At 40.7% G+C, this 26,719-nt stretch overlaps 1 protein-coding gene across 1 annotated transcript; it reads left to right on the forward strand.

The window, feature by feature from the left end:
- Window positions 1–1,224: 1,224 nt before the first annotated feature.
- On the forward strand, window positions 1,225–26,719 carry KAT2A (lysine acetyltransferase 2A). The gene is made up of 18 exons (XM_007424904.4): window positions 1,225–1,521; window positions 5,502–5,625; window positions 6,614–6,759; window positions 7,941–8,030; window positions 9,070–9,251; window positions 9,772–9,963; window positions 10,769–10,875; window positions 12,272–12,382; window positions 12,683–12,819; window positions 13,213–13,421; window positions 14,847–14,973; window positions 16,523–16,633; window positions 17,704–17,847; window positions 18,794–18,908; window positions 19,315–19,351; window positions 20,517–20,580; window positions 22,178–22,262; window positions 23,821–26,719. The coding sequence occupies exons 1-18, from the start codon at window positions 1,228–1,230 to the stop codon at window positions 24,012–24,014; spliced, it is 2,469 nt and encodes an 822-aa protein (XP_007424966.3). The 5' UTR covers window positions 1,225–1,227; the 3' UTR covers window positions 24,015–26,719.

Consider the following 26,719-nt stretch of genomic DNA (forward strand, 5'->3'; position numbering starts at 1 on the left):
TTAATTTTATCAGCTCTACCAGTAGATTGATCATCTTTAGCTTTTTTTTTCTTGGCACTCAACAAAAATGTTGTTTTGAAAGTCTAAGGATGAACTATTATATGCTATGGCAAAAGTTAACCAGAAGGAAATTACCCACTCATCACAAAGTGGCCATCTCTCAGAAATTGCCTTGCTCAGGCAAGGCTGCTATGCTTCTGCTTTGCCCGGGCAAATTTGATCAGTTTTTAAAAAAAATTACAACTCCACACCCCCCTCCCAAATTGCTTGGGGATCATGACCCACAGTATGAGCCCTCCTGCTTTACTGTTTGGAACTCTGAGGTACAATGTACAAATAGTGCTAATTTACATTTTTTAAATTCTCGGTTAATGGATGAAAATGCTACATTTCTGATTTTCCAAATATGGAAAATACATAATCCCTGTATATTGACTGGAAAATACTCTTTTCTTCTTTTGGAAATTCTAGTTTGCTGGAAATTGAACTGGGGGGAATCTGAAGAATGACAAGAGGGAGGATGGCTAAAAGCTGAGTAGGAAAAGAAAAAAACAGTAAAGAAGAAAATAAGGAAAAGTTATCACACAGCCAAAAATAAAGAAATCTGTATTTACTCTGTAGGCACATTCATTTAAAGTCATTTAAATGAACAAAAGTGGTAAAATACTCCACTCAGAGAGAACTCACAACAGACTATCGTAACTATCTCCAAATATTCTCTTGAATGGGTATTCATTTTCGGGCATCCTTCAGCTTTAGATCGAAATATTAAAGCAAAGTTGAAAGGCACATGAAAATGAATTCTAGTCCATTATATCTATAGTTGAAGTTTATAAACTCTATTAAATGCTTATTCTCATATCCTACAAAAGAAGTCTGTCCTTACCAGCATTCATTCCATTTACAAATAGATAAGTCTTGTTCAACAGAAAGATTTCCTAAAAAAAATCTGCAAACCACAACAAAAATCTATATTTATATATTTGTTTTACATATTTTTTCGCTCTTCGCTAGTCCTATATTCATAGTTAGAAAATTAGCATTTGCCTTTTAAGTACAGTATTAGGTCTCCGAATGGACAGCAGCTTTTCCCCACCGTTTCCCTTTACCTAGTCTAATCGAATACCTTCGCTAGGAACTACATCCCCCAGCATGCAACTGATAGCAGGGAGCATGCGCAACAGCGCTCAACACCCACAGACAAAGGCCCCCTCCCAACCTATGAACATGCTCAGTGGCGTCCACGCGCCCACGCCGTCTCGCAGGGTCTTGGGCATCATGGCGGAGACAGAGGTCTCACAAGCTACCCGGATCCCGCAGACTAGCGCTCCTTCCTCCGCCACCTCCTCTGCGGTTACAACGCCGCCTGTAGTGGGGGGAAGCGGAGCTGGAGGAAGCACCAGCGATCCGGTCCGTCCAGGATTAAGTCAGCAGCAGCGCGCGAGCCAGCGCAAGGCGCACGCGCGGAGCTTCCCGCGGGCAAAAAAGCTGGAAAAGCTGGGAGTATTTTCAGCTTGCAAGGTACGGGGGCCTGGAGGAGACAAAAGAGTTTGGGACTACCTTCGGGTGCGTGGACCAGCCATCGTGTATTTCCTCTCGGACAAGATGCTATAAACTTAAAAACTGTACCGCCTGCAATTCTCCGCCAGTTTATGCGTTCAAGATTTTATTTATGGAGCTATCCTGTGCTCTGGGCCCTTGGCAGTAGCTGGCTTTAGGATGTAAAGAGTTGCTGTACAAATCGGTGGTTCATTTGGCCTTTTCGGCTACTCTGATGGGCACTAGGTGGCTCTCTAAAGTCTAAAGACAGGTCTTTTGGACCCCTTCTAACGACCGTCCCTTGACCAGCAGTGCTAGGAATTAAGCATGCAGATTTTTCCATGCAGGGCATATAGTCTGTTGCTTAGGTAAACCTCCTCTTCTGTTTAAAATCAACATATTGATTTTAATTACATCCCTCAAATGCATTCTGGAAAGCATACTGCCTTATGAAGATATGAAGGTGTACCTATTTCTCTAAAAGAGAGACATTCTATTCTTCAAATAGTTTAGAGTTATTAAGATATTAATTGCCACAGGGATCTTGCTACTTGATGTCCTTATTTTTAGGCCATACTATTTCCTTCTTTGCCCAAAATATATTAATTAAAATTTTAAAATGTGTTTTAAAAAATCACTTCTATGTGGCTTATATAGAAGGCCACTTTAAGTCAGTCTTGCTTTGCAGGTTATTGTATATGCAATAAATCATAAGGTAGATTTTCAGTATTTTATTGTGGCATTTCTTTGAAGATACTTGCTGTGGCATGGTGAAAGTGTGGTGCCTTGGAAGGGGCATGGATGCACGTGCACACCTCAGAACTTCCTTAAAGAAGCTGCATCTTTTCCTGGCTGCACTGTAGCATTGTGCATCCCTACATTACGTGTAACTACATAGAGAAGTTGGCTGAATTTATACAGTTCTGTAGTAGTAACTGTTACATAGCAGAGCCAAGCAAGATTTTTGAAAGATATTAAGTTGCATGCATTTTTCTCACCTCGAGAAAAATTCACCCATTTTATCAGTATTACGAGGAGCAACAGTGTATGTAGAAAATGAGATAGAAATCAATATCTGTTTTGTCAGAAGTGGGGACAGAAATGCTTTGTGCTGTTGCAGTTCAGTGCTGCAAATTAGCACTTACTATTGTATGCCCCTAGAGGTGGGGATGTTTTCCATTTTTACTATTGTGCTAATAGTGTGGTGTACAAGTACTCCTCGTTTAGTGACCACAATTGGGACTGGCAACTCAGTTGTTAAGCAAAGCAGTTGCTAAGTGAAACTCCAACTGGACTTATGATCTAACTTCAACTTTCCTTTGCTTTACAGACCTGTGAAGGTCGTAAATGGGAGGATTGGTCGTAAAGTTACTTTTTCATCACCATTGTAACTGCGAACGGTTGTACAACAAGGCAGTCACTAAACGAGCTCTATCTGTATGCTAATATGGACACCCCAAAGTGCATATGATGGATTAGAACCATATGAGCTTTCAGGTGTTGTCAGGGCAACTTTGTGTTCCTTCACTGATGTCACGAAGTAGCCAAATCAGGCTAGGTCCCATGCCTTCTACATGTCTTGGAATTCAAGTCCTGGCATTGCCAGATAAGGAAGTCCCTGGCTGAGAATTTCTGGATGTTTAAGTCCAACTGCTGTTTAACCTGGAAAAGGAAGTAGAGAAAGTAAATGTGGGCTACAATCATCTTTGCCTTAACCCCTCGCTGCATAGAATATTGCAGTATGGTGTGCTGTATATGTCATGTTATACTGTTTCTGCCACCTTGTAATATAGATTTATCAGAACATTTGGTTGGTTTTCAATCCAAGTTCAAAGTAATTTTTGCCTTTACAACCCCCTAAGAGATGAGCCAGAAGTGCCTCTTCCTCCTTCAGTATGAACTTGCACATAGTTTACATTTTTCTTCAGAGATCTTGTTATAGCTTCATCACCAAGAGGGCTGAGTTGATGGGAATATGGGATAGTTTTTTTCTACTGACTGCATCCTAGGTACAAAGTTCACTCAGTAAGGTGTTCAGATTAGCCCCATCTTTGCTTCGTATTAAGCAAACTCTTGAAAGATTTCTGTTGTGTTCAGCTTTTGGTGGGTTTGACTGGAATTAATTTTATTCTCTGATGTGTCTTAGTGTTCTGTTTTTAATTTAGTTTTGATAGGATTATTCTTTATATATCTCCATACAGTCTTTGTGTGCCAAAAAGCAATTCATTTTTTTTAATAAATAAAATGAAAAACAGAGAAATGGTCAAAGACCTTTGGGAAACATTTGCTGCAAACATGCTGGAATAATGAACATTCATGGGTGAAAACTCAACACAGATTTACTTTATAAAGAAGCTTTATGGAGCAATACATAAAGATACACTGAGGTAGGAAAATTGTGACCTCTCCAAATATTATTGGAAGGCATCTCTTTCCGATCATTGCCTTAGTTAGCTGTGGCTGATAGGGATTAGAGTCATTCAGAAGTTGCCAACAAATGTGATTTTTAAAGTGTCAGAAACGAGAAATTATACACATGAAAGGAACATATCTATTTTAATGTATTTTCATTTAACTATATTAATTACATCAGTTTAAGCCCATGCATGGGATGTATATGTCAGTGCAACTCTGGACAAGTTAAACATGTTCTCCTTTAGCCCTCATTCATAGAGATATTTGAAGTGTTCTTATGTCCCCACTACTTACAAGGTTGCCAGGTTGCACAGCTCCACGTCTATGTTTTCTTACTACTCTCAGATTATATTACCTCCATAGCATATAATGTTGCCATGTTTTGTGTAGTTCAAAAAACAAAACACCCAGAAGTGACTGCCAGGAAGTCAGATGAAGACCACACCCATATATTCCTATTAATGTTGATTATTTTAGTTACGTCGCCTTTTAATTTTTACTGCTGCTGCTTTTGTATATATACCACACAGTTTAGTCCTGTAGTATGAGTATAACTTAAGTTTACATAGTGCTAATATTAGTTTCAAACTTCACATCAATTTTGGTGATACAGGAATTTTATCGTTTTGTTAGTAATTCTAATATTCCATAGCTTTTTATATATTGACATTTTGTACCACACTGTTTTATACTGTACTACAGTGGTTCTCGAGCAGCGTGCCACAGCACACAGGTGAGCCATGGTCTTTTTTCTAGTGTGCCACAAGATTTTTGTCTTAATTTTTTTTTTCTTTTTTTGGGGGGGGGATTATGTATATTCTGTATAATCTCTATATTCAGTACAGTGCAGATATTTTAAAAAATTGTATAACTTCCCTTCAAACTATGTCTTACATTTTTAAAAATCCATACATACGATTAATAATTTTCTGGTGTGCCACAGAACTACTGCTGTATTCAATATTGTGTCAAGGATTCAAAAAGGTTGAGAACCTTTACATATACATTTTAGTAAAATACTGATTTTATAGCTTTGTGTTAATCATTCTAATTTTTAGTTATTTTTCCATAGTTGGGGGGCTAGATTGTTCATACAGGTAGTTCTTGTTTAGTGACTGCTTCATTTAGTCACTGTTCACCATTAGGATAGTGATGAAAAAGTAAATTTGCAACCAACCTCACATTTACAATCTTCACAGTCTGTAAAGCAAAGGAAAGCTGAAGTAAGATCGTAAGCATAGTCGCTGTTTCACTTAGCAACCGCTTTGCTTAATGACCAAGTTGCCAGTCCCAATTGTGGTCGCTAAATGAGGACTACTTGTACTGGAATGGCTGTAATTCCAATATTAGGTTTTGCTGGTCAGTGACCATAATAAAGATAAGATTTCATTCGATTAAAACCCACTCCTTTCTTTATCCCGAATCTCCTAATTTTTGGAGTGCAGCTCCAAAGGCCAAGAGTGGCCAATGAAAATGTTACACCTTGGTCTTTGGTTTATATGTTCAGTAGCCCAACCTCTGCCTCTCTTTTTCTCCCACCTGTCCAGGCTAATGACTCATGCAAGTGCAATGGCTGGAAGAACCCAAATCCTCCCACAGCACCCCGCATGGATTTGCAACAGACAGTCACCAACCTCAGTGAACCCTGCCGTAGCTGTGGACACACACTAGGTGATCACAGAGTCACTTTTCATCCTCCACATGGTCTTCTCCCTCTGAAGTTGAAATTTGTTATTGTCAGCAGGAGAGATTTTGAAATTGGGTCTACTACCATCAGCATTGATGTGCGGCATATAGAAGTGGGGAGAGATCTCTCATTATTTTGTTAGAGGTTAATGAAAGATCTTTTCACATTAAATACCTTACTTCAAGCAGTGTTTTTCAACCTTCAGCAATTTTACAATGTGTGGACTTCAAGTCTGGGAGTTGAAGTCCAGGCATTTGAAAGTTGCTAAGGTTAAGAAACACTGCTGTAAAGCATCGCTAACCAGCTGAAAGATTACCTATCTGGTAGAACTGTAACACAGAGACATTAGCAGAGAAGTGAAAGGAGTAGAAAACTTCTTCTTCCCAGGTTGCAAAAGCTTGATTTGACATTGGTTGGCTGCTCCCGTGTATTTCATTCAGGGTTAGGCTTGAGGGGAATTCCAAAGAATGTCCTTGAATGGGTTGTTTCTTTCACAAGCAATATTCTCTCATCAGCTCTTAAGCCAAGAACTGATCCTGACTTAAAATTCTGATTAGTTAGGAGAACAAGATTCCTGACTAGAGTGGAAAGTTGGGAAGCTATAAAACACCAGCATCTTTATTTCCAAAAATGCCTTTGTGTGCCTCACATAAGATTCCAGTAAACATTCTTAAAAAATAGAAATGGTGGATGGGTGCAGCTTATCGCTTTAGATGAAACTATATACACCTGCCCAGGCAGGAAAAAAAGGGTAAGTGTGATCTGGGGAGCAATCTCTCCAGTTGGCCTGATTTATGTAGTCATTTTACGATTGGCCATAATCACCATGGTAGTAATCTGTTTTCTATCACTTCTGTGTGGAGAGACAAGGGGAAAAGTTAATAGACAGTGAACCTCATTCATGTTCCAACAGGCTCCTAGTTTAAAGAGGCCAAATTCAAAGCATGACCTGATTCTCTTCCCTGCCTCTAGCTGACCATGTTTCTCATCTGGAGAATGTCTCTGAGGAGGAGATCAACCGCCTTCTGGGGATGGTGGTAGATGTGGAGAACCTCTTCATGTCTGTGCACAAAGAGGAAGACACAGACACCAAACAAGTTTATTTCTACTTGTTCAAGGTGAGGCAGAATTCCAGAGTGCCTATAATTGTTTTGGGACAGAAGCCTATCTGAGAGTAATTCCACTTATCCTAGATCAGCCATTTTTCATTGTTACATGGTTGTTACACAGTTCAATATTAGGAAGTGCCTTGCCAGTATGATCTGCTTGTCTAGTGTGCTGGAGGTATTTTGGATATGGGCCAAATGACAGGCTTTTTCAGTAATAGCTCCTGTGCCCACCTGACTTGATCATGGGCAACTCTTTCTGGTTTTTCTTTTGGTTCTCTGATTTTCTTGTGGTGCATCACCCAGAGTCTGCTGATTGTACAAATCTGCCGCTATTTAATACTGTAAATAATTACTTAAATAAATACTGTAAAATATCATTGAATCTGACTTCCTACATGAGTATGACTGTCTTGCATTTGTTCAGTAATATTAGTTTTCTAGAAAAATTAGGCTGCATAGGATAACTGGCACTGAAAAATGTTCAGTTTGCATTGGATTTTTTTATATCTAGAGCAATCTAATTTAGCATTCATTTTACTGAATAATTTAACAAAGGTTTACATATACAGTGTGTGTGTATACACGCACACACACACACACACACACACGCACACTATTATTACTTTTACAGTCCATCTCAAGAGTTGACTTGAAATATTTGAGAGCATGGTCACTGTGTGTTTTAAGTATGTTATATTATTCTAGAAATTTTAACCATTTAATAACAGTAGCATCTCATCTTACATTGCTTAAGTTGGAAAAAACTATTAAAACCTGTTGATACTTAAACACATTTTTGAAACCCAAGGAACTGAAGAACTGTGCATGTAAAGAGGGGTGTAATTTTTCCCGCAGGAAAATAAAGCATTGGATTTTTTTCCTCCCCGTGCAAGGATATTTGAATGAGCTTTGCATTTGCTTAAGATCTTATTTATTTCCCCCTTCACTCTCCCCCTTTACTATCTTGAGTCCTTTTTTTTAATTGTTACTCCCTTTTTGGTTGTCTCTTTGATGCAGGCAGTGGTTGGCTTTACACTATTACCATGATAATTGGAGATTGGTAGGTATATGTGGCATGTCATGTCTTCCTAAGCCACAGCCTTAGACAGTCAGACTAAATCAGATTATAAAAGAAGCCTGAGGAAATAATATGTGATACTGAGATTGTATTCACTTTTCTTTCCCTATAGCTTCTGAGAAAATGCATCCTACAGATGAGCCGCCCAGTCGTTGAAGGCTCCCTTGGAAGCCCGCCCTTTGAGAAGCCAAACATCGAGCAGGTAAAATGCTTTGGTTTTGCAGACATAACATGTTAGCCTGATGCTAAAGTCAAGTCTAATTTCTGTCGCCTTGGGGAAAAAAAATAGGAATCTGGGAGAAAGTGTGTAGCCTTGCAGTGTCAGTTGACAAGAACAAAAAACCAGACACCTAAAAAAAATAGCCACTAAAAGTAGAAGAGCTGTAAAACGTTCTTCTACAACTGCAAATTGATGAGCTGTAATAAGCCAATCAGTGACAAAACTTATTTTAAATTTTATTTATTCCTCTACGCTGGCTTCCTCGATTGCTCCCTGATTGTAAGGCAGAAATACATAGGGCTTCAGAACTACATGCAATGCAATTCCTGTCCAAAACAGCCATCAAATTGTTCTTTTTAAGGTGGTCCTCACTTAACAACGGCAATAGGGCTTGGAAAACTGGTCATTAAGTGGAGCAATCATTAAGCATGTCACCACATGACCGAACCCAATTTTATGGCCATTTTTACAGTGGTTGTAATGTGAATCACAGCAGTCATTAAGTGAATCGTGTCATTGTTGTTGACAAAGAATCACATGGTTGTTAAGTGAATTCAGCTTCCCCAATGGACTTTATTGCCAGAATTTGCTTAACAACCATATGATTCGCTTAACAACCGCAGTGATTGCTTAACAACTGTCGTACAAAAGGTCACAAATCGCGGTCACGGAACCACAGGGCCGTGTGACATTTTGCAACAGTTGTAAGTGCAAATACAGGTCGTAAAGCACTTTTTCCAAGGCCATTGTTGGAATGGGCAATAAAGTGGAGCCAAAATGAGTGATCATCTGCCGTTTTATTTGTACAATTCTGTGCTGCAAGTCTGCAAGTTTTCAGTCTGTGACATCTTTGTTTTTGATTTGTGCATAACACCTAATGCATCTCAGGGACTTTATAGTTATATATCATGTGGGATGTTTCACTGACAGCAACCCAGTTTCAGGGGAATGTGAAGAAGAATAAATCTCTCATCTTGTCCTACTGCTAAAAATACCTGCTATTTCTGATTTTCACCCCCAGGGTGTCTTAAACTTTGTACAGTACAAGTTCAGCCATCTGCCCCCTAAGGAGCGACAGACCATGTTTGAGCTTTCTAAAATGTTTCTTCTCTGCCTAAACTATTGGAAGCTAGAAACACCATCCCAGTTTCGCCAACGCTCCCAAAATGATGATGTGGCAACGTACAAAGTCAACTACACACGGTGAGCCTGGGGAACAGGGCAGAGGGGAGAGCAAAGAGAGAGTAAAACAATGCTCCTTTCCATCATTTGTTGTATAGCTCTAGTTTTTGTTCAACATAGGTATAATGGTGATTTAGGGGCGTGCTTTTAGCAAGTACAGAACACAGTTCTTGTTTCCTTAGGAGGGAAAAAACCTCAAACCCCAGAAACTATTTTCTTTGCATAATATAGAGGCGAGGAACCTGGGAACTTCCTGATCTTGTTCAACAACAAGGGTTTATTGGGAGTTGTAGTTCAGGAAAACTTGGAAAACTGCTAGTTTAAAATCTACTCCTGCCATTCCCCAGCGGGTATTATCAGTTATGAAGCCACACTGTGCTCCTCTGGGTCTCTGCCCTCATTCTCTTGCCTCAAACTTGTCTTTGCTTTGTACCAAGTGCAGATCAACTCAAGACTTTCTGGAACCCTAAACACTGATCCTCGGTGCCTCAGATTCTGGCTTGCTTTTCCCTCTTACTACCCCCACCTCATGCTTTTCCAGGTGGTTGTGTTACTGCCATGTTCCACAGAGTTGTGACAGCCTTCCACGTTATGAGACCACCCAGGTCTTTGGGCGCAATCTCCTCAAGTCCACTTTCACAGTTACCCGCCGGCAGCTGCTTGAGAAATTCCGAGTGGAGAAAGATAAGCTGGTGCCAGAGAAACGGACCCTCATTCTCACTCACTTCCCCAAGTAAGGCCAGTTTCATAAAGCAATGAGAGGCTGGGTGGGAAGGGGTATAAAAAAGGGGATATAAAACTGGCTTTTTTTAGGTGGGTGAAGCCTAGTTCTTTCTGAGATGGTAAACCTGTGCCTAGACTGTGTTACTTTAGGTTGTGGGGGAGAGGTATTTTCAGCAGCTGTGGGGTTAAGAATCTTTATGGGTCCACTTTGTTTCATTTTAGTATCTCTATCAACCAGCTCTCATGCAATTAGTAGCTGGGGAAGGGTTTCCATAAACCAAAAGATTGGAGTGTGGTATGTGGGTGTGTATGTGTGTCTGTCTGTATATATAACAGGTGAGGAACCAGTGACCCTACAGCTCTTGCTGAACTGAAGCTCCCAGCATTTTTCATCATTGGCCATCCTGACTGGGGCTACTGGGAATTGTGATTCAACATCATCTGAAAGACCTCAGATATCATGTTTGTCACTCTGCAGTGAGATGGGCGATGACAAATTCGAAATATAAATAATAAATAAATAAATAAATAAATCATGTTTCTGCCATATAAGAACCCAAAATTGTGGTGTGCATTTTAGCCTCTTTTAATGGAGGGAAGGAAGACTCATAGCAGCTTACAAAATCTACGCACTGGTGCTTTCTGAAGTGAGATTTGAGGTAGTGAATTAGGCGCCATTAAGTTGGGATTCAGTTCTGTTGACTGTATGAGCAAGTACTGACCTGTTTTTAATAATAAATTGGGATTTGAATGCAGATAAGTTGACATTAATTTGATTGGATCACTCTGCTGGTTTCTTTCCAATTCATATCCAGATTTCTGTCGATGTTGGAGGAAGAAATCTATGGGGAGAGCTCTCCAATCTGGGAAGCCGACTTCACTATGCCTGCAACAGAAGGTGCTCCACTTGTACCCCGGCCAGGTAGGCAATATCTCTTTTAATATGGTGCTTGTTGGCGTAACTGTAAAGGGTATCAACCTGTAAAATTGCCTTGCACTGAATTGGAATGCTAGTTGATCTGCCTCAGTAAAGCCTCCTCTGATTTGCAGGTATCATCTGAGATGTCAGCCAGAGATGATACTGAGGTTTGAATTAGGGGTCTTTTGCACATGAAAACAGCCTTCACCCCAAAGTTGGTTGCTGAGCTACCATGTTTTATGTCCCTTCTCCCCTGATGAGGTGTAAAGTACAGGAACAGTTGTCACATTTATGGCAGTGGATGAACTCCTGCAGGTTTTCTCTTGACTAATAGAAGGCCCGACAGTTTGTGCGAATGAGGTTTCAAGCGCTGTTTCAATCAACCTGTCTTCTTTTGGATGTAGAGAACAGGCATCCTTTAAAAAATCACTGTAAGCCAGATAACTTAGAGCAGTGTTTCTCAACTGTGGCAACTTTAAGATGCATGGACTTAAACTCCCAGAATTCCCCAGCTCACATGCTAGCTGGGGAATCCTGGGAGTTGAAGTCCACACAACTTAAAGTTGCCACAGTTGAGAAACTTTTTTTCTTGAGTGGTGAGAGCGAGGGAAGACATCTCTCACCACTCAAGAAACTTCTTTTAGCCATCTTGAATTCAGGGCTGGAGGAACCCTGCCATCCCTAAACATGATGATCAGTTGATATGTGAGAATAGGCAAGTTTCCCAGTAGAAATTTTTTATTATAGTTAACAGATTTCTTCAAGGCTTGCTTCCTTTTGTATTAGATTGCAATTTCCATCATCCCTGGAAATAATGAGAGTTGTAATGTAGATCACCAAGTTGGGGAAGGAAGACAATAGATCGCTTTGTAGGGAGATCTTGATGAAATCTCCAATCAGACATTAAGTTGAGCCTGAAGATATGGCTCTGCTGCCATGCTTGGCAGTCTGGCAATGGTGGGAGATTTTACAATGGCTTTGTTGAGTTTGGTACAAGACTAGACTTTGGCCACTGACCATAGTTTGTTTGTTTTAAAGTGGTTATTGGTGTTTTATGTTTGTATATTGGGTTTTTAAATTGTTTTATTGGACTGTTGTTTTAACTGTTGTGAGCCACCCAGAGTGACTTAGGTGAGATGGGTGGCCATACAAATAAAATAAAATAAGGCTTGATCTGAGGACCTTCACCAGGTTGTAATAGGATTGTTGTAAGCATTGCATTGGATAAATTAATGCGTGCCACCCTGAGTTCCTTGCAGGAGGGATGGGATAAAAATGAAAATGATAAGCTTTTGTGTGCTAGAGCTTGAGGAACTGAATGATCTCATCTACATCCTCGAGTCATAAAGCTTTCATATTTTGATACATAGATTTATTGCTGTCCCTTTTTCTTGTGTAGCTATCAGCACTGTTCCTGCAGCTAGCACTCCATTGTTCAACAAATCTCTGAGCTGCAGCTCATCTTTGGCATCTATTAATCTGGATGGGAGCTCACTGGATTCTGTGCCAGGTAAAATCCTTATGGGCAGCAAGGGAATGTAAAGCGAAAATCAAAATGTCTGCAAGAAAGGGCTTAGTATAAAGCCCCCATCATTTAAATGAGTTTTATTGAGCTTCCATTTTCCCAAAATGTTCTGTTCAATTTGGAATGACATTTTTATTGTTTTGCTTTTGTTTTAAAAGAGCAAAATATAAAAGATAGGCTAAATGTCTAGTATGATTTCTAGAAATTATGGGTTCACCTCCAGTATACATTACACTCAATTTTGATATTTTTGTGTACTGCAGTTTTTTTTCCCCTCCCACACAGGTGAGAAGAGGAAGCTTCCAGAAAGTTTGACCCTTGAGGATGCAAAGAGGATCCGTGTGTTGGGCGATATTCCAATGGAGCTTGTTAATGAAGTGATGCTGACCATTACTGATCCAGCAGCCATGTTGGGGCCTGAGGTATGGTCAGATGATTGTCCCCCTTTTTATTTGCAACATCACAAAACACTGCAAAATTAGTTGCAACAGCAGTCCAGCTTCTTATATTGTGCAGGTTACAGAACGTATTGCCAGATTCATTTGATGGGCATGCAAGGCCTGGTGCTCAGAGGAGGCGTTATGTCTAAGCTCCCTCAGGGGAGCTGAGCCAGGGAAATGAAGAAAGGAAAGCCCAAACGGCTGCTGGAGATATTCTGAGGAGCCTCTTGTGAAGCACGATTTGAGATTAGGCCAGACAAATGGGATGAAGCTTCCCCTATTCCAATAAATATCTTAATCTTAATTTACTTTTGATTCCATATTTTGCATGTTACTTTTAATTATTTTTTACCAGAATTATTCTTTCACTTGCAGACCAGTCTGCTGTCAGCAAATGCAGCCCGGGATGAGACAGCCCGCCTAGAGGAACGGCGGGGCATCATCGAGTTCCATGTCATCGGCAATTCGCTTTCTCAAAAATCAAACAAGAAGATCCTCATGTGGCTGGTTGGGCTGCAGAATGTATTTTCACATCAGTTGCCTCGAATGCCCAAGGAATACATCACCCGCCTGGTTTTTGACCCGTAGGTTTGGGAGTGCCATTAGAAAGAGTGAAGTTTGCACCTTGTGTACCATAAGTCCATGTACATGCAACCATCAAGCCCTGGGTCCCTGGAATTGGGCTGATTATAAACTGGTACTAATAGGCTGAGCGTAAAGGCTTGTAAATGTGAATAAGAAAATTGGTTGTCTGAATGAAATAATCAGGGAACCTGGAATCAAGCCAGCGTATAAAATGTTTCCCCCTACTTCCCTATCCATACATGTCAGTGTATGAAATGTTTCTCCTACCAAAAATGTACAGCCTTGCTTTCTCTCTCTCCCCATCCCTCAGCCAGTTACTGAATCATATTTTCTGTAATTACATTGACCTTTTAGTACACAGGACATACAGTAGAGTCTGAGATTTGGTTATTTGTCCTCCACAAAAATCTCTGGGAATTGCAGCATCAGGAGCTGGAGCAGCAACGCTATCTGTTAAGAAGCCCAGCAGGGCCCCCAGGGCATCTGGGTTAGTGAGCAAATTTGGCATGACATTGGTGCTTTTATAAAATGGTTGCAATGAGAGACCTGACCAGTCCTAATCCAGTCCATAATTCTGTTTGCCCCTCACTTTAGCTTCCATCATGAATGCTCCATAGCGTATATGCTTGTGTTTTTTTTTCCTGACTGAATGGGCATGCTTCCAAATGAAGTATTGGTCTGCAGCCACCTACCATCATCATCGTCATTGTCGTCGTCATCATTATTGATTTATTATAGCTGCCCACTCCCGTAGACTTTGGATGGCTTACAAATAAAAATATAAAATAATAAAAGCAGTTAAAAACTTACAACACCACAGACAGCCTGGACTAAAATAACCTTAACCATAACAAATCAAACCAAGGGTCCCACAAACACATCAACCCCAGGCCTGAGATGAAAGTCAGATCTTAAGTGCTTTTCGGAAACCCAGGAGAGAGGGGACTGTCTGTCTCTTTGGGGGGATGTTTATTTTCTCACAAAGTTTAGGGAGCCCATTTGGGGTTCAAAGGTATTCTTGAAAGAAACATGATGCTGGAAGTGGCTCTATGCAGAACTCCAGCTTCCTGTTTTTAAAATTAAAAGAGCTTTCTTTTTTATGTAAGAAGGAAGGTAGAGGAGGAAGCATGGCAACTCAGTAAGTGAGAGATCTGGGGACATATAGGTCATCCCAGGGGCCACACTAGGGATTTCCAAAAAGTAAGGAAGACGTTCACAGGGTTATAGCTGGGAAGCAAGCCCTATGACAGCTAAAATTGTTAATGAAACTAATTCAGGTCTGTAATGGGGTTCGTGGTTAGCATTGCTGTATTCCTCTATTAAATCCAGAAAAAATGAAGGATGGAGCAGGAATATTAAGCTCAGCTGTGCTCGGCTGTCCTTCCAACTCAAAATCATCTTTCTGCTGCTTATTTTCTTGGCAGCAAGCACAAGACTCTGGCATTAATCAAGGATGGCCGAGTGATTGGCGGAATCTGCTTTCGGATGTTCCCAACGCAGGGATTCACTGAGATTGTCTTTTGTGCTGTCACATCTAACGAGCAAGTCAAGGTAGGGTTGTTTTGAGATGTTTGTGACATTCTCCGGGGTTTAAAACAGGTTCTTAACTAGTATTTGAGGGACTGCTAGTATCAGCTGGAATACTTACAGCCAATCATGCGGGGAATGGGGGAGGGGAACCAAATTTACGAAATACCCCCTATTTTTCCTACCTGCCTCACTGCTTATAATCAGCTATGTGTCCTGAGTCTTGCTAGTTTGGAACAGGGCAGAAAAGCCAGCTTAAATTTTGTTTCTTAGTACCAAAAGAGGAAGGGGGAAGCACTTATTGATTGATTTTTAAAGATAACAGTACCCTTACTTGCCCAAACCAGCTTATGGGCAGGAGCTAAAATCTTCATATGCTTTTCAGTGCATTTATACTGCATTCAGACATTGGCAGTGGAGCCCTGGGGCAAGTTCTCAGTGGATTAAGACTTTTGGGGGGGGGGAGCGGTAAGAAACTATATGCCTTTAGCCCTGGGCTTCAAACTGGGCTTGAAAATTATCTTAAGGAAGAACTAGAAGAAGCTAGATGTTCAAGTCATAGGAAATGGCAAGTGATAGAGGATGCAATGGAGGGATTTTTTTATTTAGTGGGCTTGTCCCCGCCCATCTCCCCACACTGGGGGACTCTGGGCAGTTTACATCAAATTGGAATGGAAGATGGAGGCAGGAGGAGGGGTCAGCAAATGAATGGAGAGCAAGAGTGTAAGCTGCTGAGCGGGAAATAACATGAGCTCCCTTTTACAATTAACATTCAAGGCAGAGAAAGGATATGTTCAAGGGTACTTTGATACAGCCTGGAATAAATCACATTTAACTCAGCAAGACTTTCTTCTGAGTACCACTCCTCTGCTTCTCAAGAGAGACAAGTAAAAAATACTAGCACAGATCCAGTTCTAGGTATTTTCAATTGCACGGAATAGCTCATAGAGTTAGGCTAGGCTTAGATAGGGTTGGGTAGTTTGTGTTTGTATTTTAGGAATGCAGGCATTCTCTAAGAGCATTAGGCGAACCAGGCCAACATCATGTTAAGCATAATATGATACTTTGGAGCATGGCGTATTATTTGAATATATTAGTTATTTTTTGTTAAGCTGGGAGTAGGTTTAACATGTTCTGTAGCAACTTTTGACCCTTCTGGCCATCCCTTAGGAGAAGTGGATCATCTGTGCTTCACGTTTTCCACATTAAAACCTGTTGTAATTGTTGTTATTATTAAATATATTTTATTTATTGCCTCAGATTTCTGTATGGAACATTATTTATCTCAGAATTAATTTTTGATTGTTTGCAAATTACCTCACATAAATTATTTTCCTGCAGGGATTTTCAGTCAGTGAGATAGAGCAGTCTGAGTCTGGGGCTAATCTCAAATCCCTACTCAGTTAAGAAGCCAATTTGCTTCATAGGGTAGTTGTGGGATGGTGGGAAAAATCACATAGGCTGTTTTGAGCTCTAGGAGAAAAGATAGAATATAAATGTAATAATAGAAAGAGGATCTTTCCCAGGTTTTGCCCTGGTCATTTTTTCCCATTTCTTCCTTGCCTCCTTGAAGGGTTATGGAACTCACCTAATGAATCACCTGAAGGAGTACCACATCAAACACAGCATCCTCTACTTCCTCACTTACGCAGATGAATACGCCATTGGCTATTTCAAGAAGCAGGTACTCCAGCATTGCTGCTGAACTCTGTTTGGAACTGGCTTTTGGTTTAGATGTGGGAGGCAACACATCACAATTGTAAAAGGGCTAGTTCTCCTTCTAGAAATGGGGATGTACTGGTTAATATAGCTGCATTCACATATCATGTTAAATATGTTAGGTCACATCAAATGTAAAATAGTTAATACAACAAGCCCAAGAAGCCATAAGCCTTGCATGCTTTCTTTCTCTTCACCTGTATGGATAGGGAAGGAGGTTTCATTTCCATTTTTACATTACCACATCTTTGCTCCCACTTCAATCCATGAGCATCTGAGGACAAGTAATATATAAACAGGGCTTGAGTTTCAGTCAGAACTAATCCGAACCTATCATAGTTCCAGGAGTGCAACTTTCTGGGTCTGCACCCAAAGAACATCATTTTTAGAAGACGTAGAAATGCTTTGTCCATTCTTTTGGGGCTAGCATGATCTCCATAGGTCTTAATTTGTATAGTTATAGAAATATTTGAGGAAATAATTTTAATTGAATTACATTTCTGTGTTACTCAACGTGGTTGGTTTTAGCTGAATCATACTCTAAATCTGTGTCACTCATTTCTAATCAGTTGGATAGGCAGGTGTGTTTATGTATCAGCCTTCCCCAATCTAGTGTCCTTCAGTTATATTGGACTACAGTTCCTATAATCCCCAACCAATATGGCCTTTGGTTGTGCTGGCTAGGAATTATGGTATTAACATTATAATACTCCTGAGAAACATTAGATGGGGGTAAGTCTGATATGTGTAGTATTTCAAAAAGGGCCTTTATTTTAGGTGCCTAAAAGATATGCTTCACCATTGTAGAATTCTGTAAAAATTTAAGTGTGGCCTCTATGAATGTCTCTCCCCTTCCTTCTGTGAGGACAACATGCTTGAATATGATGGGGAAAATGGGATAGATCCAGTTCAGACTTTGGACAGTAAGAAAGAGATGAAGCACCATTTCAGAATAGGTCAGTTATATTTCTCACTGCTGAATTACATTTAGCTTGTTCTGGAGAATGAATAGGGTCTTTTCTCTGTGGTCTTCAGGGTTTTTCAAAAGATATCAAGGTCCCCAAGAGCCGTTACCTTGGCTACATCAAGGACTACGAGGGAGCCACCCTGATGGAATGCGAGCTGAATCCTCGTATCCCCTACACAGAGCTTTCACATATTATCAAGAAGCAGAAGGAGGTGAGGGGCTGGGGTAGAAGAAGGGGACATAGGGCACAGCATTTGACCCATCACTGACTCTTGTCAACTATGTGTGGACTATTTTTATTACTGTTGCTAGCTCACACTGCTGAATAGTTCTGTGTGTGTGTGTGTGTGTGTGTGTAATGAACATATGCACATTTGACTTTGACCTTGGGTGCAGAATTTCAGTAGCCTGAGAAATATGCTTAAATCACTGCCTTTTTCTTTAAAATCTCTGTGGTCCTAAATAGCCCCATCAGTTTTTTCCCTCAGTTAACCATCTGGGGATATAATCAATAATTTCCTTTCTTTGCCCTATCTATATTCCTTCCCCCAATTTTCTGCATCCCCCTTCTGTTCCACATGCAGCACAGATAGCTTTTTCTGACGTGCTGATCTCCTGTGGATGGGATTTTTCAAAAATGTATGTTTTTCTTATATGGAAAACAAGTTCTTCCACAGAGTTAAGTGGCATAGTCCAGATACAGCTTTCCTCTTCTGGTAAGAATTTGGCTCTCCTCCCTCAGTGAAGGAAAGGTTTCTGAGATAAGTTCCTCTCTGCACATGTCCCACAGGCAGAGATTATGTTCATGAGTGCTCTCTTTGAGTCTTCCCAGAGAGGAGGCCTTCCTGCCCTATGCCAGTCCTTTCATGTTTTCTGTAGGCCAAGTGTAGCTGAATTGGAGTTCGTATCACCTGCAGCCAGCATGGCCAATAGTTATGGATCTCAAAAGATTCAGCTTCTCCCAATTTGCCTGCCTCCTTATCAGTCTTTTCCTAACACCTTGACTCTGCTAGACGTGAAGGCCCAGCTGAGTAGCTTCCTGACTGTTCATCTGCCTACACCCTCTAAGAGATGCTTAGCCTGCCTCATCATCCTGATCTTGCAGAAGCATCCAGGGATGACCGTCTAAGGCATGAGAGTTTCTTATTCTTCCCACAGATCATCAAGAAGTTGATAGAGAGAAAGCAAGCCCAGATCCGTAAAGTCTACCCTGGTCTCACTTGCTTCAAGGAGGGTGTTCGACATATCCCGATTGAAAGCATCCCGGGCATCCGTGAGTTGAACAGGGCTGTACCTGGGTAGCTGGAGAACAGGTGTGCTGATGCATTTAGTGAACGTTAATAAAGCTGGAAGAACAACTTGCACGATTTTAGCTGTATCTTCTTTCCACCTTCGATTCTTCTGCTGTGATTGCTCCTAGCCTCTGTGGAAGCAGAGGAAGGAAACCCGTGTCAATCTGGTCTACGGCAGAGGGAGAATTAGCTCCTTGGGCCAGATTCAGGTCCCTGTGTCTGATACAAAGAACAGGTGTTTACCCCAAACTTTTCTCTGGCTTGCTTTTGTGTTTTGTGATTTCTTTTTTCCCAGTTAGCACCAGTACGGGATGAACTGCCTTTTTAAAAAATAAATTAGCTATGGTTTGTGTTTGCAATACTATGTGATTTTTTTCTCTCTTCCAGGGGAAACAGGATGGAAGCCTCTGAGTAAAGAAAAAGGGTGAGCAATGTGGCGTTTCATGTACTTTTCTCCTACACACCCCTTCCAACAATTCTCTGCTTGTTTGAACATTCTGGTCTACCGAAAGAGTTTCGTGGAGGGTAATTGTTATAAAGCAGGCAAAGGTCCTTAAATTCTCTAAAATGTTTTTGCCACTGTTGGGGATGATGGAACAGGACAAGAAGAAGCATCACTTGAGCAGGACTAGCCTTTGCAAATCTGTATCAAAGTGTCGGCTAATTGTTTAATGCTGACTGCCTGGTGCATTCGAGGTAGGATGCACCTGTTAATGTTAGAAATTGAATCAATTTTTAAAATTATTACTATTGCTATTATGGTTGGTTGCACAGCCAGCCAGATGTTTAGACTGGATCTGGCATTTTTATCCACCTATCGAGTCCTTTCCAAGGACCTGGGATAGGCAGATGTGGCTGTTTGATAGTATTAAAGGGATATAAGCTGTTCTTACTACTACTACTACTACTACTACTACTACTACTATTATTATTATTATCATCCTGCCTTTATTTATTTTTCAGTCTGCCTATTCCTATATCTCAGGTAGCAAACATACCTAATACTCCTGCCTCCTGTTTTCCCCACAACAACAACCCTGTGAGGTGGGTTGGGCTGAGAGAGAGTGACTGGCCCAAAGTCACCCAGCCGGCTTTCAGGCCTAAGGCAGGCCTAGAACTCAGTCTCCTGGTTTCTAGGCCAGCACCTTAATCACTACATCAAACTGGCTCTCTTAAAATTATGTCTTTTAAATGACCAGTTTGGCAAAATGGCCAAATTTTGTGTGCTCATAGTTTATTTTTGGCACCAACAAAATGGTGCAGAATTCCTGCATGCTGCTTGAAAAGACTGCTGATCTCTGGGATAGTTTCTCTTAGCTTTTCCAAGAATGTCTAGGCAAACCTTTCCCAAACTGAATCTGTTTAAATATGTTCCTCTGTTAAACCACAGGTTCCCCTAGATGCTATCATGACCCCATGATGATTGTTGTAGTCTAACTTTTCTAGAGGGCACCCAGTTGGAGAAGGCTGGGTCCTTTTTAGGTCGTGCAGATGTCTGTCTGTATAATACACTGTAGCTTATGCAATTTCCAATATTTTCCCCACCACCACTCTTTTTTTTAAAATTCTGCTTTATATTTTCCTTCCAGAAAGGAGCTCAAGGATCCAGACCAGTTATATACTACTTTGAAAAATCTCCTTGCCCAAATCAAGGTAATCTGACTCAGGAATCACTTGGAGTATAAACAGGAACATTTCTCCAGGTGAAATAGAAGAGTGAAGATCATAATGGGGTCTAGTTTCTCAGTGATGTGGAGTTTAGACAAGTAAGACTTGCTCAACCCATCCTGAGATTTTTGCCCTGATCTGTGAATAGCATAGATAGAAGTAGATTTTGAATACAGGTAGTCCTCAGTTAACGACCACTCGTTCAGCGACCACTCAAAGTTAAGATGATGCTCAATGAGTGGTACTTATGACACTCCTCGAAGTTCTAGCCATTGCAGCACCCCCGGGGTCACATGATTGCCATTTGCGACCTTTCCTGCCGGCTTCCCACAAGCAAAGTCAATGGGGAAGCCAGCAAGGAAGGTCACAAATCACTCTGGTAAGTCTCCCACACCCGGCAGCAGTCATCCCCAGACTCATTGCACTAGCACTGCACCAGCCACCCACACACCTTCACACACCTGCCCCCACATGGCAGCAGCCATTTACCTGCCTGCCAGTCTGCTTGCGAATCACCTGGGACTTGCAACTTCCTGCTGGTGTCCCCGCTGACTTTGGTTGTTGGAAGCTGGCAGGAAGTTGAGAGGAGGTCCTCGCTTAACGACCCACAATCCTCGCTTAATGACAGCAACGGAAACTGCCAGGATTGACAGCACTAAGCAATGCAGTCTCATAATGTCACGCTTTATGACCGCATTGCTTAGTGATGGAAATTCTAGTCCCAGTTACTGTCGTTAACCAAGGACTACCTGTAGCTATTTTAATTTTTTTTAAGTACAAACTGAATATATATCAATCAATTGGAGTACAAGTAGATAAAAGGCCAATACAGGTAGTTCTCGACTTATGACCGCAATAGGGACCAGAAAATTCATCATTAACTGGTGTGGTTGTTAAGTGAAGCATCATGTGACCACACCTGATTTTATTATCTGTTACGTGAATAACTGTGGTCATTAAAGTGAATCACATGGTCGTTAAGCAAATCATGCGGTGGTTAAGTGAATCAAGCAGTTCCCCATTGATTTTGCTTGTCAGAAGTTGGTTGGGAAGGTCACAAATGGTGATCGTGTGACCCCAGGATGCATCATAAATACATGCCTGTTTTGATCACATGACCATGGGGACACTGTGACGGTCATAAGTGTGAGGACCAGTCATAAGTCACTTTTCAGTGCCATCATAACTTTGAACGGTTGCTAAATGAATGGTTGTAAGTCAAGGACTACCTGTATCTGTTTGGAAAAACAAAAACATCTAAACAGAAGTAGTAAAACAGGTTTTTTTAAAAAACAACCTTGGGTGGGCTTTTGAGTGAAACACAGTTCTTTGTTTAGCCAGATACTAAACTAAAATGTTTAGAATGTGAAAAGTATCTTCTGGCACAAAACTTTCCTTCTGCCAGAAATATGTTCCCTCCCTCCCCCTTTCCGTTGCCCATCCAACAGAAGAATACTTCTGCACCTCAAATACCTACACACCACATTGTAAATCGAAGTTGATCTTAGTAAGGCATGGTTTTAGTTCCTGTTTGAAAAGAAGTATTTATTACTTAAGATGCTATCTATCTATCACCTGTCAGACCCATCCTAGTGCGTGGCCATTTATGGAACCAGTGAAGAAATCTGAAGCTCCTGACTACTATGAGATTATCCGGTTCCCCATTGGTAGGTAGCTAGATATGGATTTTGCTTGAAGAACGAATCACCTCTTTTAGAGTAAGAAAAATCATGGGGTACAGTCAATGTATGTAGCTAATGTGAAAAAAAATCTTATTTAGATGGTTGTAGAGTAATCTTCCACTGGATTATTATAATGTCATAGAACTGGGGGAGATGTTCTTCAGTATGGCTGTTAGAACATCCATTATGTTTTCAAGAGTTACCTTCTTTTTCATAACCACTGTCAGGGAAAAAACCACATTAAACACGGGAGGCAGACACACCATAAAACAAGTCACTTCAAAGTTCTAAAAGCTTTATTAAATGTTAGTTCAACAAGCAAGTAAAATTCAACCAATAGCATACAAGGTACTCACTTAGATTCACATTGCAATGCCGACCATCTTGACCGAGCTGTCAGGTAGACAGCTTGACCAAGTGGGTACCGACCCCCTCGTTGCAATCCTTTTTATCCTCAAAAACCACAAACCACAGACATGACTCCTAGGTTTAGCAACTGAACCATAACTTCCTTAGTGCTAATTTTACCATACTTTCCTGTTCTATTCGTCCCTGTCACGTCTGTTCCCATCAACAAGTTTGCTTAGTCTTGCAGGTTTACTTATTTCCTGTCATTGACCTAAAGGCCATATTTCAACTAACTTGGCTTTATTAAATGCAATCAAAACTAACATTAAAACATATAGAAGACTACTAATAATTTTCCTCTCACACCACCAAAGAGATTTGGAGTACTCTCAAGATTAACACATTTATTATGGCAGAAATTAGGAGTAGGAAAACATTTCGGAACCAGGGATCAAATGTAGCATTTGAAAGGGGTTGAGGACATCAGGAGGTGGGGTGATGGTAGAAACCCTGTGTTATGCATATAAGAAAGGCTGAAATATTCTAATTTTTCAGGTGGAACTTTTTGGAGTGAGTAGATCATTTTTATCTGTGTTCAGATATAGGGTCTATGCAATGATTTTTGTAAACTTTGTGCCTCAGAATAATGGAAAGCCAGGCTATTGATTTTTGGCAAGTCTGCCACTGAAATCAGTTGAGGCAATCAGTGGGAAGCATGGATTGCCAACTACTGGATAAGCTTTTGATGGATTACAGTCCGCTTCAAGCTGATGCCATTATAAATTAGTTCATCTTCAAACAGCTACCAGTCTCTTTTGTGTTTTTCACAGGCTAACAGAGTTGCCTTTTTGGAAATGTTTCACTGGCAGAGCAAATGTGTTTCTACTAATTTTCTTTAATGCAGAGATGAGTTTACATTCTGTCATTCTGTTTACATTCTGTCATTCTGTCACCTCTGGCTACATTTACACAAACTCAAGAAATGAACTATAGATAATTCTAAGACTTTTTTTTAGCTTGCACTTACATGTTTCTTCCCATGTCCCTTCCCTCCTTTTCATTATTTTTCACAAGAGTTGTGATTGATGAGCTAAGTTTATAATGAATTGTAAAGTCAGAGAGAGAGATGCATTTTTGCATCATCTCTTGCATGACTGATCGTGTCTCTCCCCTCTGCCCACTCCTTCTGCTGCAGACCTCAAGACGATGACAGAGAGGCTCAAGAATCGTTATTACATTACCAAGAAGCTCTTCATTGCTGACTTGCAGCGTGTCATTACCAACTGTCGTGAGTATAACCCTCCTGAGAGTGATTACTGTAAGTGTGCCAACACCCTGGAGAAGTTTTTTTATTTCAAGCTGAAGGAAGGGGGACTCATCGACAAGTAGTGACAGTTGCTGGCTGCCTGGGGTTCCATCTCCATTTTATCAGCCCCTTTCTGGCTTGTGAACAACTGGACACTCTCCTTGCTGCCTTTTGCCACACTTCATGCACAAACTAGATGTGACTGGCTGGACATCAGAAGTTTGTCTTTGCTTGATGTTGTGGGAAGGAAGAGACAATATGCACAGATATCCTTCTCCCTGAATGGACTGGGATCTGCCATCAGCCCTCTTAATTTCTGAGCCTTATCTCTCTGTCCGTTGGGCCTGCCTTTCCAGAAGGACATAAAACTCTTTTTACCAAGAAAAGATTCTGGATTGTCACGTAAACTATGAGGGATTTGCTGCAAGTTCTTCCAGTTTTCCCTTTCTTTAGTTCTCTTTGTCCCAAACTCTGGAACAGCTTTCCCCAAATTGGTCCCCTCTAGATGTATTGTGCTTGAACTCTCCTTCTTCCCCCAGCTAGAAGGAGCTGAAGAACAACACATCTACAGAGCACCAGAAGATCGGGGAAACTTCTCCAAAGTTGCTTCAGAGAATTTCATTTGTTTGTTGCACTCTTTTTTTTTTTTTTTGAGGTTCAGCCATTATTTCTTGACATGTGAATGTAGAAAAGGAGTAGTCAAGTAAGAGAGACCAGGAGGATGGGAACTGGAGATTTCAAGCACAGAGTTTTTCAAAGAGCCTTTGGTTGGGACCATGTCTGAAGCCCACTCTTCCCTTCAGCCAGTTTACAAGTGACTAGTGCTTGAATGCTGTTTACAGGAAAAGAACTTCTATACCTTAGGTTGAATCAGATCTGACTTCAAGGGGAGGAAATTAAGGGGAGGAATTAAGAGGAGAATAGCTCCTTGCCATTTTTTTTTACTTTGTCTTCTAACTTAGCCTAATGGTTTCCGGGTCGCTGATCTTTACCCTTGCAGAATTGATCAAATATCTGAGTGAAACTTCACTCTCTCCTAGAGAATGGTGATTTATTTAAGACTCCTTCCTCATATACCAAATCAAAATGAGCAAATTTGTGCCCCATCACTCCTTCCCTGCTGTATACACTTGCCACAAAATATGATCCATTCCTTATGTTTTTTCTGCACTTGTTGGTCACCACACCTCTAGTCTGTGGAAGCTAAGTCTAAGGGTTGTAACTCTAATGGTTTTGAACTCTGCCTCTCATTGGTTGCCTCTCTCTTCATCTCTGGTGCTTTTCTGATTATGTCAGCGACAATAGTGATTGTATTTTTCTCTCTCACACATTCCCATTATGCACTTTGCTGCACATATGTCTGTGAGTATCTGCCATCTATGTTATTTTGAAAGATGTTAGGAGAGATGTTATTGTTTCATTTATGGTAGCCAGTTTTACTGCTAATGAGATATGTTTGAAGTCCCACATTGTTGGATGAATTATGTTTAGCTTCCATGTTGATAGGCACATATGTCACATCAATATATACTGTGTGATGGAACAGAGCTAAACTCCGCAATTATTTCTCAGCTGAAAAAGCCTGTTATTTCTGGTTGCTCTTTCTGTTTACATGGGGTGAGTAAGTTGATGAGAACATTTGTTATTCAAGAATTACAGTTCATCACATGTAGGGCAGTGTTAAAGTTTTAAAAGACTGCCTTAGATGGTAATAAAGTTTCTTAGTAGCTTGCATTAAATGGGGGGTATGGATTGCCTGCAGTCGGTGTCCACTTCTTTCCAGAACTTCCTGAGGCAAAGGAACAGAGAGGCAAGAAACGGGCCTCTTCCCTACTCATGTGACAGAGTCATTCAGTAAGTGGGAAGGGGTGGAATGGAACAGGTGAATGGACAAATAGCTCCCATTCAATTACCAGTCACTTTGTTTCCTGCTTTGTGAATTGCCTTTGCAGTTGGAAATCACTAAATATTTGCTCTAGAAGTCATAATTTGGTAGGGGCAGCACAAGACATAACATCTTATTAACAATTATCCAGGGGCTTCTGTCAATGTTGAACATTTTGCTTCAGCCACAGGCTCCAAAGAAGTTGCCATGGAGATTAAATCAAATGCTTTCTTCTGTTCCATCTTCAGCACATGCACCCTCTCATCCCCCTTCCTTTCACAAGAAAAAGAATTGCCCTGTGTGCTCCTTTCAGGAATCATATAACGGGGGGAGTGGAGGGAGGGAGGAAAGCATTTGAGCAGTGATCCACCTGCCTTCTCTCCTGTTGCCTTATGTCCACCACTTCTGTGCTTAAGTTGTACAATTGCAGGACCTGATTCTGCCATTCTGGGCCTTCCAATAGTATTGCCATTCCATTTTTTAATACATGGAATAAAATAAAAATAAAAGACATGTCTAAGCAGATAACGTGTGCTATTTTCTTTTATGCTCACTCAGATTTTTAAAAATATTACTATTGTTACTATTATTATTACTACTATTATTACTTGGCTTAGTAACTGGTCTTATATGTTTTTAGTAGCTCTGTGATGTTTGGGTATCAGGATTTGTGATTTACCCTGATGTACTCTCTACTTCAGGACCACCAGTGGTCCGCATACAAGGAGTTTCCCATTCGATCTGCAAGGCAGGATCTTCTAATCTAAAGCAAGATTTGGCTTGTGAGCAGAACCAGGAAGCACCTCCCACCTTCCTCTAAGGCCAGTTTTTACCCTTCCCTCACATTTAATAAAATATTCTTACATTTAATAAAATATTTATGTTTATTTATTTATTAGATTT

Source organism: Python bivittatus, unplaced genomic scaffold, assembly GCF_059951505.1.
Source record: "Python bivittatus isolate LINGU-HERP-01145 unplaced genomic scaffold, Pbiv_v1 ctg000410_np1212, whole genome shotgun sequence".
Lineage (NCBI taxonomy): Eukaryota > Metazoa > Chordata > Lepidosauria > Squamata > Pythonidae > Python > Python bivittatus.